Genomic DNA, 22446 nt, shown 5'->3' on the forward strand with positions numbered 1-22446 from the left:
ATTGGTGATGATAAAGCTGCCTCAAAATAAATGTTGGCACTCAATTTGGAAATGTTCCTGTAGTTTCTGAGTGCATTGAATTACGGGGTTCTTTTTGGCAAATAAAGTTTTATATTATTGTGTCAAAACAAATGCTAAACAGTTTCTTTGCCAGCCACACTCAATTCATAGCATTCTCACATCTGAGACAGGCAGTTGTGGGTTCAAACCCCCAAATGGTTACTTTAATCTTAAATTCCAGGCTTACACTCCAATACAGTGCAGTGAAGCACTACTTTGTTGGAGGTGTCTTTGCATGAGACGTAAACCGAAGTCTCAAATGCCTATCCAGGTGGACATTAAAGATTCCATGACATAATTTGAAACGTTCCCTCAGAGTCATCCCCCAGATAATCATCAGTTAATTTACTTCAAATCTTTTTGTGGGACATTGCTATCTGAAAATTGGCTGTTCCATTCACTTACAATTGACTACACTTCACAGTGAATCTTGTGAAATATTTTTGAGACATCACGAGGCACTATATCAAATGCAGGGATTATATTAGTTTTTTTATTACCAAAATCATGCTTGTAGCTGCACAGCACAGACCCGACATGGGATTTCATCCCACTACCTTCTGACTAAGAGGTGAAAGTGCTCCATTGAACCAAGCTGACACATGTTTTTTTTAAACACACAATAATTAAGTAATAGAACACAGCAGAAATACTACAAATGTTACCATTTTTTTTCTCCACTTTTTATTTGGTTTGTATGTGATTTTACAAGCCAAGAATCAGTAACTTATCCGTCTTCTGATGTTATCACTATTAAATGATTAAATGATTGTTATTAGGCAGTTTTAAAATTAAAATTGTATACACCAACAAAAAGAAGAAGAATCTTTATGTTTGATAAAATGCTTTCACATTGGAAAGAAGTATCAAAGAGCTTCACAGGATTTTACTTCAAAGTGTAGAATTTAACTGTGGCTATGATGTAAATGAACACTGTCACCAATTTGCACCTGCCAAGATCTATATTTGGTGCAAATCTAGTTAGGTCTCATGTCTTTCTATGCACATTTATTCAACAACATTATAAACTTTGCAGTTCAATCAGACTTGTTTATCTTGCAAACAATTGCATGGAGGAGGAATTAGCAGCCAATGATTCACACAGCAGTATACCAAAACTCAGATAAAATAACAAAGTTTGTTTCAGTCATACACGGACCAATTCACTGAACAGCAAGCATTTATTTGATTCTTAACCCCTAGATTGATGGCAGGTCAATGAAGAATCAATCTCTGTGGTCTGACGATGCTGCTGGAAAAAAACTTATTGTCCGCAATGAAGCCACTCAATCATCAGGATTGCTTTATTACTGTGCGATTAACCCTACCTCCAACAATGAATAACCAGAAAAAGACAATTTTAAATATATCATAAATGCTTGCTCTTCTGTCTTTTTTTTATCTGACAAATGTGACTTTTTCCTATTATCCCCATAGTTTTTCCTATTATCTCCTTACTTTGCAGCCCGTGTCCTCTCCCGCACCAGGCTCCATGACTCTATCACCCCCATCCTCACCTGACTCCACTGGCTTCCCATCAAACAGAGGATATAGTTCAAGATCCTGGTCCTCACCTTCAAAGCCCTCCATGGTCTTGCTCCTCCCCACCTCTGCGACCTCCTAACCCTCTACCATCCTGCTCGCTCCCTCCGCTCAGCGGGCTTTGGTCTGCTTGATGTCCCCTGCCTCGCTCGCCCCACGATTAGTGGTCGGACCTTCTGCCACTCTGCCTGCAGCCTCTGGAGCTCCATCCCACAGTCCCTTCACCTTGCCCCCTCTCTTGCCTTCTTCAAGAACCACCTCAAGACCCTCCTCTTCGACCGTACTTTCGATCTCCCTGCTTCCCCACCTGCCCTCCACCCTCCCCAATCCCAACCCTCAGCTCAGGTCCAAAACTCTGTCTGTCCAGCGCCTTGGGACGTCCTCCCAAAGTGAAAGGTGCTTTACAAATGTAATTTTGTTGTTGTTGTAGTTTAGGGTGGCACTTTAGCGCAGTGCTGGGATTTGGTGCATTGCTGGAGGTGCTGTCCTTTGGATGAATAATTGGATGATCATACACTTCATGACTATTTGTGGGACATTGCTGTGTGAAAACTGACAGCAGCATTTGCCTACAAATACTACCCTGTGAAGCAAAATCCTGTGAAGCGCTTTTAGCCATCTTGACAATGTGATAGGGCGCTTTATCAAATGAAGTATCATTCTTTTTATTTATTTTATGTTTTTACTATTTTCTACTTGATCTTTTTAACGCTTATTCTAATATTTCTTTCCCCTTATTTTTTTTTATCTCTAAAACCTATCACTTACCTTTCTTTCAACTTTCTGGAACAAACAATTTGCATTGGCAAAAACTGAGCTCAAAGTCAAATTGCAAATATAGATAGTCACTATACTTGACAATAATTACCTTTGGAGCACTTTGGGACATTGGGACAATGATAGAGTGCTATAAATTCCAATTATTTTCTCCAAAGTGAATGTGTCCTTAATATCCAGTTATATCAGATCATTATTGATTGAAGGTGGAAATAAAATACTTTGCATAATGCTTTCTATTCTAAGCAGTAGTACATCGATGCTTGACCTTGAATCTGCCATTATATTCATTTATTGGGTCCTCTGTTTCTTTGCTTGGTTTTAAGCAATTGGTTTCATTGAGATGAATTAAAACTCGGATTAATTAAAAAAATCACTAAATATTGTACTGCAGTTTTGGTTAACCAAAGCCATTTTAACTAAAGGAGTCACTGGACAACTTCAAAGCAGATTTTTTTTAAAAGTTAAAATATAATATAATATGGTGGTCTTAATTAACCATTTGCAACTCTGATTTAAAAGAAGCCACCAGGCTAATAAAATGTTTATTTTTTCAGAGTTACTGAATAGAAAAAGCCATTATTAATACAGATTGTTCAGATAGGGTTTCAGCATCACCCACCGCTTATGAACATCAAAATGTACAAAAGATCAGTGTGATGTAAATGCCCAGTGGCAGCTACATATTTTGTCATACAAAGAAACCTAAACTCTGGAACTGCCTTCCTCACTCCCTTCGTCTCGCTCCCTCCCTTTCCATTTTCAGGTCTCTACATTGTGTATTTCTTTTCGACTGCGCCTTTGGTCACCTTCCCACCCCTCCCCCTGGCTCAGTCCCGGGATCCTAAACTGTAAAGCGCTCTGAGACGCCATCTGGCGTGGAGGGCGTTATATAAATCCAAGTTATTGTTGTTGTATAATCCCATATTGCGTCATCTTTCACTCCCCTCAAATGAATTCTTCGCCAGATAGCTATGTAATAACCTTCTTAAATTTGTAGATAAAATGGGTTAAAAGTTCTATGCAGATTATGCATACTGTCTTTGATAATGTGTGAATATAATAGAAAATCCCATTAGTAGCCAACATTGCCAATGGCTGAATGGAATTTTTTTTAAACGTAAATTTGCCTTCACTGTCTCTCTGGATAGTCCAATGAGCAGAATCCCATCTTTATAACACGGGTTCATAATTCAATGTACCATGATGCATTCTTTAAATGCCCACACACCTGTCTCACCCTACCTATCTTGTAGTCCTACTCTCCCAGCCATTTCCCCCCACCACCGATCTGATAACCCAGGGTTGGTTCACGGGGCCATCCTCTGCCCCAGGGTCAGAAGGCCTATTTTTGGTTACTGTAACTATTTTGCCCCTAATCTTTGGAACTCACTCCCAGATTACTCCATATCACAGCCCACCCCTCCACCCAATTTTAAAAACCCTGCTAAAAATCTAACAACTTCCTCAAACTTCCAATCCATCTTTGTGAAGCACTTTGAGACATTTTCCTGTGTGAAAGCTGCTTTCTAAAGGCAAATTGTTGTTTTTGTTTGAAATCTCGCCTGTGAAACAGAACATTGCTGGTGGAGTTAACTGCTCACTGGGCAGTCCACGCTTGTAAGAATACAGTAACTAGGAAATGCCTGTCGAACAAGCCAAACTGATGTTGGTAAGTCTTAAAATAATTATTTTCCCAGATTGGTGTCTGAGGAAGTGGAGTGAAATTGAGAGGTTGCATTTAGATTAACCCAAAATGTCCCATTTATTCTGATCTTGCCCATACCAGTATTAAAACACATCAAATACATATTTTAATTGGACAGTCTACATGCGTGAAAACAATGTAATTTGGAATTACTTGGTCAAATTTATTAAATGTATCATAATTAGAGGTTCAAAAATAGGTTGGGAGCACTGCATTAGTGTTTTTATGTTTTCTCTATTTTGATTCATTCAATGCAATACCAATACCCACTTGATGTCATGTTTATACTGCTATAGGCAAAGGCACGTATTTCCCTTCCAGCAGCAGACTTATATGGAGTGAAGAGCCTCATTTATACTTCCCATTCTTCCTCACATTGGGGACTGTTAAAAATCTGTTTGCAAAGCTCTCCACGAACACAGGCCTCTGAAATAGGTGTTTGTGTTTTAACATTATTAAAAAGGCTTGACTGACTTTTTAGTAACACTGAAGAACAGTTCCTTGAATGTTTGTGTGAACATCCATTGATGTGTTCAAAGTCTTTTAAGATACAAATGGAAAATGAAACAATTTGATTCACACCCACTCTGTTTATAATGTAAAGATATAATTATACTCCTCCCATAACCACCTCACCAGGTAGTCATTTTAAACTATAAGTTATATGCATGTGGAACAACAGTGATTTATAATGCAAAGCTAATATAGTGTTTAAATATATAAAAAATCTAATTGAGTGAAAATATACAAAATCTGTATAGAAAATTGTGCAGTTTAAGAAAGGCTAGAATCAAGTAAAAACATGGCAATCGGTTTGCTAATTATGAGAACTCCATCCAGTGGCCTAACTGAGAATTAACATATTATTGACTACTTGATGTTGGACAATGTCACAGTTCTCAGACAAACAAAAACTCACTTTAATACAGTATCTGATCCTGATTAGATCAACTGATATTCTTTGAGTGTGCTCCTTAACGGTAAACGTTTATCATTTATAAATAGCGTCTGCATGGTACTTAAAAATATCTTTAATTTTGTCACTTATGTTTGCCAAGGGGGAAGCTGAAAGAGATCTAGGGGTGTTAGTTAACTCATTACTCGATATGTCAAAACATGGTGAGGTGGCATTAAACAAAGGAAACAGGATGCTGGTTATGTTGCTAAATCAGTTGAGTTTAGATTCCTAAATGTCATACAGAGACTGTACGCTGCTCTGATAAGACCATAACTTGAATACTGCATACAGTTCTGATCACCGCAATATAAATGGTTGTCTGGGCCCAAGAGGCAGTCCAGCGATGATGTTTTATAAAGGTTCAGATAGATTTCATAAAATAATTGATTTGGGAATATATATTCATACAGGGTGACCAGCAACTCATGATAACTGCCCCATTATCTAAAACAAATCATTTATTTAAGACTTATTAGACATTGTAATGGTATCAAGACTTACCTTTCACTCTCGTCCTGATTCTGCAGGTAGCAATTGATGGTATTCACCAAAAAGCTAAAAAGACGGCTATAAAGCGACTTTGCCAGAAGATCACGATAAAAATTTGCCACATCTACTGTATGTCTTCGCATAATTATATCTCCTGAAGTGAAAGAATAGAAAGAATTCAGCTCATTTATTTTTCACTATTTTTTGATGTTTACTTTGTATTGAAATTGATGCAGATTAACACACATCAACATTACCTTTAAAATACTGAACGTCAGATGTTAAGGCTGAAGTCAAGTCATCAGATGACACCTGCAGAATACTGGCCACTGAAAACAAATTTATATTAAGTTATTTGTCAGTTTAACTCGTAGCATTAGTGGATAAATATAATTAAATAGAATCACGTAATATGTTGCTCACCTAACACACCTGTTAACTAAACTCTGACACTTTGAATCTGCAACCTTTAAAATGTTCAAGATCAGGAACTACCAATCTGTTCCAGTTGGTGTTTAATTTCTGTGAGGACAATGGCCCTTTTGATTTCTAAACTTTGTGGTATTTACATAATAAAATCCTGCATAACTTTTTTGACTAGTAAATTGTACTAAACTAATTATAGTGAAACCTATTTACACTATGTTTATGCACATTTATGAATGAGAAAAACTAGTCTTACTGGAAAAACGTCAGCAATTCTGTTGGATAAACCAGAAATAGTGGAACTATTCAAAAAGGGAAGGGAGTTTCTCCTCATATCCTCGTGAACAGTCCCCCAAATAAAATTTATAGTAAGTCCCGCGAAGCACTTCGAGATGTTTCGACTACATAATATAGTAAAATATTATATGCAAGGATTATTAATATACTGGATTTCTTCTTGCTATATGTAGAATGCAAAGTTATAGTATGAAGTATTAAGTTTGCAATGCTTCCATCTGCTGGTGTCTTCTATTAGCACTCTCACACTTACAGAAATATTCATACAAACAATACACACGCTAATACGCCAACAATAGCACACACACCAACACTGGTTCACACTAATAACAGTCTAATCACAATCACAAACACTGAAAATCACACACTATCATAACCACACAAACAATCAATCCCACATAACAACTGAGTAACAAAATTACTCACTAACAATCACACACACATTAGAAACTAGATATATTAACTTTAACTCAAACATTTATGAATGTAGTGCATTGTTTACAAACTGAAAAAATACAAGCCTACTGACCTCGTTCCAGTAATTGTAAATCTGACACGTGTGGGGCCTCAACATCTGGTAGAGTTAGAAATTGGATGTCCCCAAGATGCAAGATTGCAGACAAAATCAAAAACAGGTTTTCAACTTCCTGAAACGGAAATAAATGAAATTATGTGATACTTTTTTTTTAAATGTGTAAAATGTTTGTCCTACTTCTTTGCAACATATAGCTATAATCAAGCTGTAGAAAGCCTTATTCATTATACAGTTTTTTTAATCAATCTTATACAGTGTACACTACATTTCTAGTCAGAAATTATTAATAAATTATTAATAATTCAACTGAAGCACAGAAATATACATTTCTTATGGTTGGTAACTTTATTAGCAGTTGAATTAAACTTCATAGGTTTTTAAATGACTCAAAGCACGGTCCAAATATTTTCTGAGGAGGAGGTAAGATCGAAATGTTCCACTCACTTATTTTTGAGATTTTAGAACTGTGTTTCTGGGAATCAAATTAAAAAAACATCAATTTTTGTTTCCTATTTTGATGGCATGTTAGTAAATGCTTTCTATCGTCACAGAATTTAGTGACTTTCACAAACCTGTGACAAATTCTATTATTTGCCAGAAACAAATACAACTCTTAGTGGTATTTTTTGGACTTGCGAGGTAGACAAACCACATATTAACTGAATCTAAATTTGGCTGGACCGACAGTCCAATGTGGGTACTGTTATTTACATTATACAGCTAATGTGGTGATTCTGCAGTCATTTTCATGGTAATACAAACCTGTATTCATCTGAACATTACTAGCCCATAGGCTATTAGTCCAACCTGTACTTTACAACAACAAAATTACATTTGTATAGCGCCTTTCACGTCAGGAGGACATACCAAGGAGCTGGACAACCAGTGTTTCGGACCCGAGCTGGGAATTGGGATCAGGAAGGGTGGAGGGGAGGGGTTAAGGAGGGTGATCGAAGGCATGGTTGAAGAGGAGGATCTTGAGACGAGTCTTACGGAGGCAATGGAGGGGATGTGGCCTGCGGGATGGAGTTCCAGAGGGTGGGGGCAGAGTAGCTAAAAGCCCACCCGCCAATGGTGGGGCGGCGAGGTGAAGCAAGCTGGAGCTTGCTGAGCGGAGGGAGTGGGCAGACTGGTAGGGGGTTAGGAGGTCACCAAGGCCATGGAGAGCTTTGAAGGTGAGGACCAGGATCTTGAGCTGTGTCCTTTGTATGATGGGAAGCCAGTGGTCTCGGGCGAGGGTGGTAGGATTACGGAGCCTGGTGCGAGAGAGGACACGGACTGCAGAATTCTGGACGATCTGCAGCCTATGAAGGGAAGAGTTGGGAGTTAGCAAGGAGTTTGCATAATCAAACTGGATGTTATGAATTTGTGTATGAGGGTTTCGGCAGCCTGCGGTATGAGACAGTGGCGGAGCCGGGCATTGTAGCGGAGGTGGGGGAAGACAGAGTGGGTTTAGACCCCAGTGTAAATATTGCCAATATTCTGTAATTGATTGTGCTAATTTGGTACATTATCGACATTTGTTATATTATTTTATACCAACATTCACAAACAGACATTTGAAATACTCTCTTTTTAGAAAATGTTTATTTAGTAAAGTATAAGTACTGGAATTTATGTTGCAGTTTGGGGACTAAAGTTTATACAATATTGGAGTCAAATTCACAATAAGGATTAGGAGGATTATAGTGAGCGTAATAGGATAATGATGTTCAGTATTTTTCAATATATAGAAGCAGATTTATATGGCGAACAATTAAACAATCTATCTATCTTCTTCTGTCTTCTTTCTATACTAATAAAATGACAATGTCTGTCTGCGTTTCAAGAAGGATCTCAATAACCGATTGACAAAGAGACGTGATTTATACCTAATCGGAAAGATCTTGCATCTGGCAATGACATGGGCATATTTGTTTTCGAGTATCTCCTAACCTTCATGAGTTTTGCGTTTTTCATTGCAGTTACACCAGGTGGCTGCACCGGCTGACCATGGCGCTGTGGCTTCTTGCATCACAGAGCACGCACGTAGCCAAGCGGTGGGAACATAATAAAGAATACAGACGAAGCTAAGTCGCAAAATTGAATTTTTAAAGAGCCAAGTCCTCCCATTGAGTCCTTCCAAAAGGAGTCCTCCCACAGGTGTATAGATAAAGATGAAATGTCTATGTGCCATATTGGATCCTTTGGTTGCAAGCATAGCTGCAACGGGTAAAGCTAGTATATAATAATGTTACAATGTTGACCTGTAGAGTGCAAGTCAAAAATACATCTTAAATGTGATTATTCTTTGCTAACTAGATATAGAAAATAAACCTAGTTGGTAAAGATTTGGGATGTATGGGGATAATTATTTTATGAATTCAACATTGCAAACATTAAGTATAGTTTAAGAATTCGTATGCGCAGACAATTTCTGGTGACTTGCTAGAAACACAGAAAAGGAGATTGGATGTTACAAACTGGTCAATAGCCATCTGAGCAGTATTCTTTGCCTGACAACATTAACTCCAGAATGGGACTAAGTCAGAATCCTTTACAATTATAATTTAGGTGATTTCCAACACAGGAACTAATATCTGTGACAATTGAAATGGCTTCTGGTGGATTAAATATATATATATATACCCAGTGCCTTTGAACAGCAGTTTTATGCAATACTTCTGGTCTGCTGTGAAACCAATGGACATAGTTACATATAATTTATTAATCTGTTGCAAATGAAAATGTTATTGATTCCGGTCTTAGACCTTGACATAGATTTTAAAGAGCTATTTTTGCAGTCTCTACTCAAAGAAAGGATACATGGAGCAATCCTTTAGTGATAGATTTTATTTCTAATTATTAAAAACTGGTCAATGGGTTCAACTCCAAAGGCACTAATGATTTTCCATTTCATCAGATGCCTCTTGCGTAAGCACATGAATCACACTTTAATAAAATTCACTCCTTGTGCAAATGTGTCGAATTTTCCACCCCCTCACCAGATCAAATTGTTTACCACACTCACTGCCAAACAGAGATACCGGTGATACTCATAACAACAATATCCCAGCATGATTCATCAGGCTCAGAATATTCAGGGAAAATGCTCAGGGAAAAACTATATAACTATAAAACTATATAACTGTAAAACTATATTCCAGTAGTAATTATTATCCCCACAACACAAAAACAGAGCACAAACAAAACAAAATTAACACTTTTCATTCATTATGGAACAACTGTGCCAGATTGACGTTGCACTAAATATTCAAATGAAATTTGAAAAAAGTACATTCCTTTTTGATAAAGACACAAGAATAACCACAATTAATTTATCCTAAACAACAAAATGGGCAGTACTATAATCTGCCCCTAAAGTTTCAATATCTTTATAGAGAATTTCAAAATGCAAAGAGTTTTTATGAAGACCTGTGTTGCGATACTGATTATAGGACAGCAAATACTGTTGGATATTATTGTTTAGTAAACCTCAAATGCTCTCAGCTTCAGCTAGAGCTCTGTAGCTGAATATGTATGATACACTTAAAAAGATGGGAAGGAGTTTGGCAATTGAAAATAAAAAGGTTTTAAATTGAATCTAGAAACACAAACATAGAGTCAACACAATGCGCCAAATAGCCTCCTTCTATGTTGAAAATTTCCATGTTTCTATGAAAAGCTCATCTTCTGTGATTGCATTACATGATTTCTCAACTTGCACTCAAGAGGCTCAGTATCCTATTACTTGAATACTGAGCATATGCTGTTGTTGCTGTGGCCCCACATTCAGCTTGTCGCATATCATTCATTGGACAGTAATTGGAGATGGTTCATGGGTCAAGTCAGCAATTCATTTGCATCCTACATTTTCCGTAAGCCACATGTTCTGTCGAGGAAGCTTCAGAGCAGAACCAAAGGGATGATTCTGAGATCAAGGCTCTAAGTTATGAAGAGAGAGTCATAAAACTTAACAACTTGTTTTTGTTAGAGAAGAAGACTGAGATGAAAAATGATGCATGCTTTTTAAGACACTGATTTAATCTGAGTGCAAAAAACAAAGACGTGATTGTAGGATTAACAAGATGCAAGGAAGACATAATGATCGAAGTTCCCCCCCCACCCACACCAGAGTAATATATATGTGAAATACATTCAAATAATCTAATGTTTAAATTAATTCTTTAAAAAAAACGGAATCAATATGCAACCGAGTTCTCCCAATGTTCTGGTCAATATTGATTGGTGGCTGAAGGCACGGTCAAAGAGGAAAGTCTTCAGGCAGGACTTGAAGCAGGCAAGAGAGGTGGTGAGGTGGAGAGATTGCGGGATAGAGTTCCAGAGTGTGGAGGTATAGATGCTGAATGCCTGACCGCCAATGCTGGGGCAGGAAGTGCGGGGGACTAGAAGCAGGTGGGTGTCAGCCGAGCAGAAGGAGCGCACAGGCGGATATGGGGTTATGAGGTCGGGAGAGGTCGTGGAGGCCCTTGAAGGTAAGAACACGAGGTTTTGTCCTCGATTCTCTGAGGAATTGGGAGCAACTGGAGCTGGGAAAGAATGGGGGTGATAGGTTCCCAGAGCCTGGTGCGGGAGAGGACATAAGCTGCAGAGTTCTGAATAATCTGCTGGTTGTGGAGGGAAGAGTTGAGAAGTCCAGTGAGCAGGCAGTTGGTGCAGTCAAGCTGGGATGTAATGAAAGCATGGATCAGGGTCTCAGTGACCTGCAGTGTGAAGCACTGGCGGAGGCAGACAATGTTACGGAGGTGTGGAAAGGCGGAACAAATCACAGCAAGAATGTGGGGTTTGAAGGATAGTTGAGGGTCGAAAAGGAAACCAAGATTTTGGATTGGCTCAGTGAAATCCCTTCATGCCCTGGCACCCCCATCTATCCGACCTGCTTACCAGCCAATCCACTATCCGATGCCTCCTGCATGTCCCTCGTGCCTTTGGTTCCACTATTGATAGCCACACTTTCAGCCACTACGCCCCTGAAACTTTGTACCGCTCTTCCTCTATCCCTCCACCTTTCTCAATCTTCAGGTCGTGCCTGAAGATCTTCCCCTTCGACTGTGCCTACAGTCACCTCCCCGTCATTCCAGCTTGGCGTCATGCTCCACCACTATCAAGGGCTCTGGGATGCTACCCTGTGTGAGGGGTGCTATATAAGTACAAGTTATTGTTGTTGATGATTGCTATTTCAGTAACGCTATTTTCTACCTAAGAAAATCAAAATTTGAAATTATTTGTCACTACAGTTATTACACTTCGTAGAAAAATCCTATGAAGTGCTGTGTGACGTCTCAATTACATGATAAGGCACTATATCACTATATCAAAATTATCATTATGTTGAAACAAATACTTCATGGACAGTAAGAGATAGCACAAAAGTGGAAACAAGCCAGAAGCAGAATCTTGCCTGAAGTCAGGCAAAAAAAACAAATGCATTCAATATAACCTCTCGTCAATCTGAGAAAAATCCCTGAGTCCTTTCCCACGGAAACCAAACTCCAGAAGTGAAGAACAAACAAAAAAAATATTCTCATCTCAGACCTTACATTGTGTTAAGATTAAGTACCAAATCTTTGAAAGCCTTATTAAAAAAAAGTAAAATTATTGAATCATAGAAATTCACAGCACCAAAGGAGGCTATTTGGCCCATCGTGTATCACTGACTCTCTGAAGGAGTTGTCCATTTAGATGTATTCTCCTACCTTTTCCTTATCCCCTTTTACAATTTCTCCTTTTGCATTTGTTTACCTATTTCCCTCTAATCCAATATGGATTCTGACTCTAACATGGTTCCAGGTAAGGCATTGCACAACTAACAACCCTTTCCTATCTGCTCCCTTGGTAATCACTTTCACGTAATGCCCTCTGGTTACTGAATAAGCAACCAATGTAAACAATTTCTCTGTACTGACTTTATCAAAAGCCCTCACCATTTTAAAAACTTTATCAGGTTCCGTCTTAACCTTTCCTGTTCTGGGGAAAACATCCCAAGTTTCTCCAATATTTCCTCATAAACAAAACCCCTCAGCACTAGGATCATCTTAATGAATCTCCTCAATGGCCTTGACATCCATACCATGATGAGGTGCCAATTCTGAACACTATACTCTGGCCTAATGTTTCATTCAGGTTGAGCATTACCTTTTCGCTTTTATATTCTAGACACCTATTCATAAAACCTAGGATTTCCATTTTTTTTAAAAATCGCTTTATCATCTTATCCTCCCACCTTCAGCAATTCAGCAAAATGAAATAAAAAATAAACAGAATGCTGACGCACAGCAAAAAAATGCATGGTGATGTAACTTATCATAGCCACAGATTTGAATGATATAGCTTTATCTGAAGTGTGTACCTTAATCACATAAAAGCATATAAACACTGATGTACAGAGAAACAAGCTCCCACAAAACTAAGAAAATCAAACTGAAATACAAGAATACGTAGGCAATGATGCATACACAGATGCATGACAGAGCAGGAACATAAAACATAATTAAATGTGTCTGTATTGCCTTGTTTAAGACCAGGATACTCAAAGCAGGATACTGATGATTAATCACTTGCAGTTGCACAATTTTCAGTCGTTCACTTAACCCTTCCTCAATCCTTCTGCCTCACATCCTCTTTTATCTTTAAATCCCTCAAGACTTACTTCTTCAACTCGCCTATGGTCACCTCCCCCTCCTCTTTCCCCCACTCAGTGTCCTCTATGCAGTGCTCCGGGACACTTTCCTGTGTGAAGGGTTCTAGATAAATGCAAGTTGTTGTTGGTAACAATAAATAGCCTCAAAACCCCCTGAGGTTTCTAGAATGTCACAATGTAAACTCCCAGCATAGATAATTAATCTCTAGTAAACACTGGAAACTTTACAAGAAGCTTTACTTGAACCGTGTGTAATACAATGTATGCATGTGACACAACTGTTTGAAATACAATGTTCCACATCTAGATCCTGCTATCCTATCTCCTATTCCATTGGGATGTAGCCAAGCCCAATGCCACCTCAACCATAATCATATTCACTTACACACAATATTATATATATGTATATATATATTGTAAAATGTACCTCCAGCATAGGATCACTGGATCATAAGATCACAAGATTGACCTGGATAAGATTGGGATGGTTTTGACTTTGGTCCACCCAATCTTATCCTTTCAGAACACCCACCCTACCACTCTTCCCCACCCCCTCACTGCATGAAGCTGCTTTTTTAACAAGACTATTGTCTTGGGCCTCTCCTCACTTCCTGGCAATCTGTTCCTGGCAGAGAAAACCTTCCTGATATTTGTCATCAAATTGCTGTTTAAAATTCTAAACCTATGTCCTCTTGTTCTACTGCCATGATATATCCTAATGTATTGAACTGGTTTTAAAATGTTGTAAGTCACTATGAAGTCCCCTCTGAGTCATCTTCTCTCAAGACTGAAGAGCCCTAGTTTCTCTATTTGATGCTCATGGTTCACTCTTCTAACTTTGGAGATAATCTTTGTTGCACTGCCACTGCCTGGACGGCCCCCTTATGTTGCAGTGACCAGAACTGCAACAGGTTTTCAGGGTCTGAACAAAGCACTGAACAGCCTGAGAATGATGTCTGGGAATCTAAACCCAACTGATTTAGAATCAAGCCCAGCATTATGTTTGCCTTATTTACTGCTGCCTCGCATGTTTTGACAGAGTCAACTAACACGCCTATCTCTTTTAGCTTCTCCCTTGTCAAGACCATGCATGGAGTAATTGTGTTTCCTATTCTTGGATATGTATCAAGCTCTCCTTGTAGAACCTTTGCTGCCTCCTTTGATTCCATAGTTCTCCGCACAGGATTGCTGTGAGGAGGTTTATTCCATATTGCCAACCTGGCTCTAGGATGGGTTAACTCAGCACAAAACACAGATTTTCTCAGACTTTACGGCCCATGCTGATCCACCACTGCTGTTCCTATTGTAAAAGCAGAATATAATTCTTTATTTTTCAGTTCTTCATTAAATGTTTCTATGCAATTTCCTTTTGTTTTTGTTCCCTACATAACAAAATATTTTGATAATTCTGCTTCAGACTTGTGCTTCCAACCACATGATCGTTTACCCGGTCCAGGCAGGCAGGCAGATTACATTACTACGTTACTATGTTCTGTCTGTACAACAGAAAATAAAGAAAAAAATAAATCCGTTTGAGATAAACTTAGAATAATGCAGTTCAGAGCATGGTTTCTGCCTCCTTCTGTTCATCCCTAAACTGTTAAAATAAGTTGGCATGCCCTAAGGAAGGTGAAACTGACCTAGTATTCAAGTGGATCTTGACACTGTGATCCATACTCCCTGAGGACAAAAACCCAGTGACAAAGCAATAACAGAAAATTGTGGTGTGTCCATTCCCTGCATCAGAAATGCCGAGAGATTGATTTAGACTGCATTATGCAATCCAATTGCGATTCAAAGTGCTAATTACAACTTTCTTGTAGCCATCTAAAATGCGATATATGTGAAATGGCAAATTATGCTCTCTGAAAGCTACCAAAATGTGAAAAAGGCCTGGGGGCAAAACAGATGGTCGAGGAAATGAGTTTTTGGAAGCATTAGCTGAGAGTTCTGAAAGTCACTAACATGTGAGTAAAGCTGGAGACTGAAATGCCATTTCCTCACAATCCAGCTTTCGGAAAATTACTGACCCTAATTTGACCACATAGGCTGACCGAGGAGGCTCAAATTAGCACTTCTCTGAATGGGCTTTCCTGAAGCTATCCTACATGGCTCCCAGCAGTGCCTCCTCAATGGATTGACCTTGCCATTGATCACTCCAAATCATGTAGCCTCTATGGAATCTCGTCATTTTGCTCAACCCTCAATTCTCCTTCAAACCTCTGTCCAAGTTTGTTCCCTCCATCACAGCAATATCATCCACCTCCATTACTACATCCAGCTCTCTCTCTCTCCCTGTCCTCATGCCTGGGCTCCATTTCATCAGCTAATTCACACTATAAATTGAAGTATTTAACCAAATTGATCTATTTCACTCGCCAAGCATTTTCTTGTGGAATTGGGAGGGAAATGATCAAGGTACTAATTTTACTGGAGAGAGGTGTTTTAATCGATATCAAGAGACATGAATCCCTTTCACTTACCTAACTTTTTGTAGGTAGTGATTTTTATTTTGAACTCTGCTGTTGCTCATAGATTAAGATTAGAAGTACGAGGCTGTATCTTGAAGGGTATAATGGACAAATTATAATTAATGCATGAGGACACAGATATTTTAATGATTTTTTTTCTACCCTAAAGGGAGCAGGGACCCATCTGCCATTTAAGGAGATTAGACTTTTTTTTACTTTTTAACTTCAATAATGTTCTCATTGATCACTTTGGTGATCACTAGAGACCTTAACCCCAGATACTTTCAGCACTCTGGGCTCGCTTCCATCCGTACCTCTCAACTAAAGCAGCCCAAACCCTCGTGCACACCTTCATCACTTCCCGGCTGGATAATTCCAATGCCCACCTCACTGGTTTCCCCAGTTCCACCATACACAAAATTCAACTAATTCAATCTTCTGCCGCCCAGATACTCACCCGCACAAAACTCCGTATCCCCATCACACCAGTCTTTGCCAGGCTCCACTGGCTCTCATTTACAGAACGGATCGATTTCAAGATCCTCTCACTCCTATTCAAATCCCTTCATGTCCTCACACCGCCCTACCTATCCAATTTGCTTACCGCCCATTTCACAGGAGGCCTCCGGCCTCCTGTTATTCATTTTATATTTGGGAGGCAGTGTGGGTGGGTCTAATACATGGGAATTTTAAATGTTAAATCAACTGATGGCAAACCTCTCTAACACATTCTACTTTTGAAGCTGGGTTCACGGGTCAGCATGACATGTGTTAGGTAAATGGTTTTCCACTTGATTTTTTTAAATACACAACCCTCTTTGAAACCGCCACAATAGACTGCAATATAAAATGTTAACAGGCAGAAATGTAAGAACATTAGTATTTGTAGCTTTATAACACCGCGTGTCAAGTCAACACCTATATTTGCAAAATAACAGTTGTAAAATATGCTAAACAATTTCGGGTTTTCAAAACATTTCAACAGCTGTTAAGTGATGGCTAAGAATATGTTAACAAAACTTACCAGACTGTTGAACCCCAGTGTTCTTAAAGCTTGCTTTAGAGTAGCAAATGTCTCTCTGTTTTTAGCAGTCACTGTGGTTGGCACATCCTCTGCCATATTCTGGTTCATGTACCTATGCAATCAGTTATCACAAAACAAAGATTGAACTATATATGTGCCAGATCTGTAAAATTAAACTTTCTACTGATGTGCTGTAAACCAATACTTCACTGCTCATTGTAATTCAACACACAAAACTGTAGATTCATTTCAGGAAGAATACCTCCCCCAACTGGTCATTTCAATTTCAACAACTGTCTGAAATGCAATGAAAATGAAATACAAAACGTTCTTATAACTTGTCTGATTCTTGTGTTTCTAAACTGAGGTGTACTTGGCAAATGAATAAAAATGACCCTTCCACAGTTTTTTTATTCAGTTTTTTTCCTCCAATTATCTCCTCTCTCCTCCTGAAAATATTTGACTCCTTTTTCTTTTACTACCAAATTACGACTGGTGGGACCTCACCCAAATGGCCATTATTGAAATATGAGCTTTGAGTGATTGTTGACACCTTGTATGCCCATGAAGTGGGATGAGGGGGAAAGAAGATGGACAAAGGGGATGTTCTTCAGGCAAGTCTGATCCTGTGCTTAAACCAAAATCATCCATGTGCATCTGCAGCAGAAATTATTGGATCATAATTAGGAGCAGGGACCCTGGCTATTTTTTTCCCTAACACAGGTCACTGAGGCAAACTACATAACCTCTGCTTTGCCTCAGGTGCTGTTCAACTAATTCAGAACTGGTAAGGTTTTGAACCCAAGAGATCACTCCTGAAAACGTTCGCAGTGTTATGACTATCTTCCCTGGGGGAGGTAACTGGAGTCTCTATGGGGTCAAGTTAGTATAAATCTTATACATTGGCAAACGGAGCATAGAAATGAGCCAACTCTCTATGGTGGGCAATCATATGATACATGAGTCCACAGTACTCCAGGGCACCACTAATGATAGGACCTGCTTGGCTGGTTCATTAATGGGACTTATAGAGGTAGACATACCATTGGGGGATAGTTGTTTTCCTACTTGGCTCCTGATAACCTTACAATGCACCAATCTAGTGGGAAAGGAATTCCCAGCTGGGCAAGCAGCAGGAAGCTTACCAGAATCTTTCCCTGATAAGATACACAGGTTGACTAGTTAAATCCAAGCAATAATCCATGAACTTTGGGGTCCCTAATACTTTGGCTTCTGCACCTGTGTTCTATATGGTATAGGCAAGAGAATGTGTCCTCCTCCAGGGGAGAGATTACATGCAACAGAACTGACAATTAGAAACTCTGCTCTTAAGTGTTCTACGTAAATGGAAACTGACGGGAAAAAAAAATCAAATATGGGACCTTCCATGTGGCTCAACAACTCATTAAATATAATTATTGAGTGAACTTCACTCCCCCTTTGTGAATGCCAACCCACAGCAAGGTATGCTTTCCACAGTAACAGTTCACTGACATATACAGATGATGCTGGTGGTCACAAGCTAACAGGAAATTATGCTTTCCTTTTAAAAGTTAGAATTGAATGCAATTACTGAATTTTATGCATAAAGCACCTGTGAAACCAGTCCATTGGGAAAGAACACTCCAGGGCACATACCTGTGTGCTGAAAGGTGGTTGAGGTACAAAGCACACTTCTCTTCACTTGACAAGCCATCCATCATCAAGTAGAAAATATTAAAATTGCTCTGGTTGGGTAATCGAGAAACAAGACGTGACTTCTCCAAACAGTAAGCATAAAATCTGGCTGGAAATAAAATAATGTGTTCATTTCTTTGAAGCCTGTGATACATCTTTCTGCAAATTTTATTAATTATGAATTCCCAATATTCAGCGACAATAACACAAGCAGCTCTGTAACGGTACATCATTCCTTCACTTACACAGTTTTACATTTTTAATGAGGCATGCAGAAAGATCATCTAGTAATGATTTTCCTTAAAAGCTGCACAATATAAATAGGATTTACTATGCAAGTTCACCTTGTGAATTGGATAAAGCAGCTTGAACTGTTTTAAATACATGAGAAATAGATAGGAAAGAATCCTGTTTTAGTGAGGTAACTATTTTTACTCATAGAACATTGTGCTTTGGGAACATTATTATAAGATATTTATATTCATGGGCATTAAGGCAATTGTAACACCTGCTTGTTCCTCATCACAATATTCACACACACAGACTTTCAACAGTAAGAGTCAATTTAAACTAAGTCCTCTGATATGGACTCAATGTAATCGTATTATAGAAGTATTCAGTTTGAATAACAAGTGATAAGGATTAAATGAACAGCTTTGAAGGCAAACTCGTGTGTGATATTTCTTCGGCAATATGATGATGAGATCTGAATTGAATTGAAATCACCGAATTAACTGAACTTGTAATTTTCAGTTAGATTTTCATGATTTGACATGATTTTGTGCTTTCCCAGAATATACTGTGAAGTGGATTGACTGTATAGTTGGTGGGTGAAATGCAGCAGCCAATTGCGCACAGCAGTGTTTCCCAACCAGTCGTGGATTTATTATTATTTTGTTTTTTGGAAGAAATGATGACCCCCGGAAAAGCATTCCACCAATCAGCTAACCGGGTTCCTACTTCAAGTTTGATAAATAGAGGCATGTCGAATAAGGAAACTTGCCCAACATTTCGTCCTGCTGGGAATTGAACCCAGCTCTTAGTCAATTGGATCACTTTTCTGGGAGTAATATCCCTTAAAAAAATAATTTTTTCACTCAATTTGGTCACTCAATCCACGTTTGTGGGACACTGATGTGCGTAATTGGCTGCCGCATTTCGACCACAAAATATAGTCAATTCACTTTAGAGTATATTCTGTAAAGCGCTCTGAGAAGTCTCAAAGACATGATAAGGCAATATATCAAGTGCAAGGATTATTGTTTATATTGTATTGTTTCTTTTTGAATGCGCAAATTCCATTCTTATGATCTCAGCCTCAAAAGGACTGACATTCTCAAAATCTGTCCCCAATGTTATTGTCAGGGAATTGTCTGAAATTCTTTGGTGACATGAGTCACACAATCACAAAGCCAAACTTGAATTGTCATTAGTTGTTGCATGAATCTCTTGAATGCCTGGTTGCATGGATGTACAAACCCATTATATACCCCTCAAGGATAAAACAAGAAGTGATCTGTGACCTTCAAATCTAGTCAAATCTGATACAAACAACGTCTTACTTTCCTCTCCTCTCGACATATATGGGACTATACCACCAGGATAACGGGTCCCTTATATCAGTGTTTCAGTCATGGACCATCAAGGATTTGCTGGAGTAAAACTACAAGATGGTTCTACAAATTGATAGCCTCTCTAACTCACTCCACTAACCAATGGGCATCACTGCTGCTGGGGGCTTTAGCACGGATTTGCAGAAATAATTTTTGGAAGGAACGGAAAGATCTGAGACTCATTAAATCTCTCCTCTTGTGGTATATTGATATATTTAGCCCCATGTCAGGATCATATATTGTGCTGAGATTAATCAAATCCAGGTATTCTGGCACACATGAGCAATATAACTCCTAACCGGAAAATCCACTTCTCCAGTTCTTGTCCTGGGAATTGTTACTGTGCCAGTGTTATAACATGAATAAACAACAATGAAGTTCTATTTAAATCCCAATGCCAAAGAAATCTGAATGACTACCATTATTTAGTTCAAAATTCAACTAGCTAATTGAGGAACATCGCAGTTCCAGTGTTTTTCTTAAATTATTTTGTTGTCTGCTTTATGCTGATCACAAACAAAACAAAATTGTATTTGTAGTGCTTGGTGCACAACAGACCAGATTGACTAACTACTTTAATTGATAGACTTACCTCCGCTTAAACTCCTCCTCTTTTCACTGAACTGCAATCCAAGATATTTTATGTATCGACTGGAACCTTCATTCAATGTTGTTTTTGCATGTCCAAAAGCATTCAGCACGCAACTTACCTAGAACCAGTAAAGAGAAGTTGAAATAGTAATGTGCCAAAATGAATACACCAATAGGTTAATCTGCTCCAACGTAATATATTAGTAATCTTTGAATTTATCAGATCGTTGAGATGCCTCAACGCGCTTCACAGAATATAGTGTGAAGTGGATTCACTGTGTATTTTGTGGGCGAACCCAGCAACCAATTGCGCACAGCAGTGTCCCACAAACAGTTGTGGTTTGAGTGACCAAATTATTATTAATCCTTTTTTTATTATTATTTTGGGGTGAGGGATTATTACCCATGTAAAGTGATCTGCCAATCAACTAATAACCAGGGGTTCCTACATACTGCTAGGTAAACAGAGGTATGTGTTTGGGTGTAAGGAATCTTGCCTAGGGTTTCGCCCTGTCCGCCTTGGAATAGAATTGAACCCGCGTCCACTCGCTTGTGAGGCGGGTGCATTAACCACTATGCTACGGAACTCAATGTGTTCTTTTCCACAGTGCATCGTTCTCATGCCGGCCCACGATGGAGAGAGCAATAAGGAAGGTGTAGTAGATTGACATGATGGTGGCCCAAATCACAATATAGTTATAATATTCATTGCTGTGGATTAAGTGTTATTCTGCTCTATTTATAATAATAATAATCCTTGCATTTGATATAGTGCTTTTCATGTCGGGAGGACGTCCCAAAGCGCTTCACAGAACACACTGTAAAGTGAATTGACTGTATATTTGTGGGCGAACACGGCAGCCAATTTTGCACAGCAATGTCCCACAAATAGTCGTAGATTGAAAATGACCAATTTATTATTGTTTTGGGTTTTGGAGGGATTATTATTTGGTACTACTATTTGGTAGGTTTTCCAAATGTGTTCCTGTGCACTTGTAACTTCTTGTAATGTAATTTTAAATGTCAACAATTTATTTATACATTTATGATATAAATGATTAAACATAGATTAGATAACTTTCTTTTAGGAAATAACATTATGGGTATAATACATAGGTAACTTGGGACATAGGTTAATGCGACCGCCAGAAAGGTGAAAGGCAAACTAAATGGACCCTGGTCTTTTTTCCTCTAGCATTTCTTATGTTCTTATGATGCTATCTTATTTATCTGCTAAATTTACTTTATAGTTACATTCTAAGCACATAGCGACAACATTCAGGTAATGTACTGAATGAAGCACTTTAGTACTTAGTGCAACTTACCCTGAAATTGCATGAGCACAGAGCAGAATAACCCCTAAATCTCAAATATCATTTTATTTATTCCCACATTATGTGCATCAATATTCCCATGGTTTTCAGAGATTATCACAAATTTGCGAAACATTGTATTTGGGTAGAGGCCAGAAAATCACACACTTGTGCAAAGAGCAAATGCACTGTTTTCATGACTCAGTCCAAAAACAAAATAGCCTCTATGATCACCTGCAACTAGTTTGCACATTGAACTTGCGAAACACATGTAATACCTTAAACACCAGCAGATGGTGCAATATAGTTATAATTGAGAAATAGC

At 38.6% G+C, this 22446-nt stretch overlaps 1 protein-coding gene across 1 annotated transcript in view; it reads right to left on the reverse strand.

Annotated features, from left to right (window-relative positions):
- Positions 1 to 22446, reverse strand: part of myo16 (myosin XVI) — a 247081-nt gene that overhangs the window by 100161 nt on the left and 124474 nt on the right. Inside the window, exons 15-20 of the mRNA XM_042334636.1 lie at positions 20810 to 20927; positions 18566 to 18713; positions 16928 to 17039; positions 6787 to 6904; positions 5792 to 5863; positions 5547 to 5688 (exon numbers count right to left, since the gene is read on the reverse strand). Of these exons, the coding sequence (XP_042190570.1) occupies positions 5547 to 5688; positions 5792 to 5863; positions 6787 to 6904; positions 16928 to 17039; positions 18566 to 18713; positions 20810 to 20927 (710 nt within the window). The remainder of the gene's footprint in view (positions 1 to 5546; positions 5689 to 5791; positions 5864 to 6786; positions 6905 to 16927; positions 17040 to 18565; positions 18714 to 20809; positions 20928 to 22446) is intronic.

The sequence above is a fragment of the Callorhinchus milii genome, unplaced genomic scaffold (genome assembly GCF_018977255.1).
Source record: "Callorhinchus milii isolate IMCB2004 unplaced genomic scaffold, IMCB_Cmil_1.0 Scaffold4, whole genome shotgun sequence".
In the NCBI taxonomy this organism is placed as follows: domain Eukaryota; kingdom Metazoa; phylum Chordata; class Chondrichthyes; order Chimaeriformes; family Callorhinchidae; genus Callorhinchus; species Callorhinchus milii.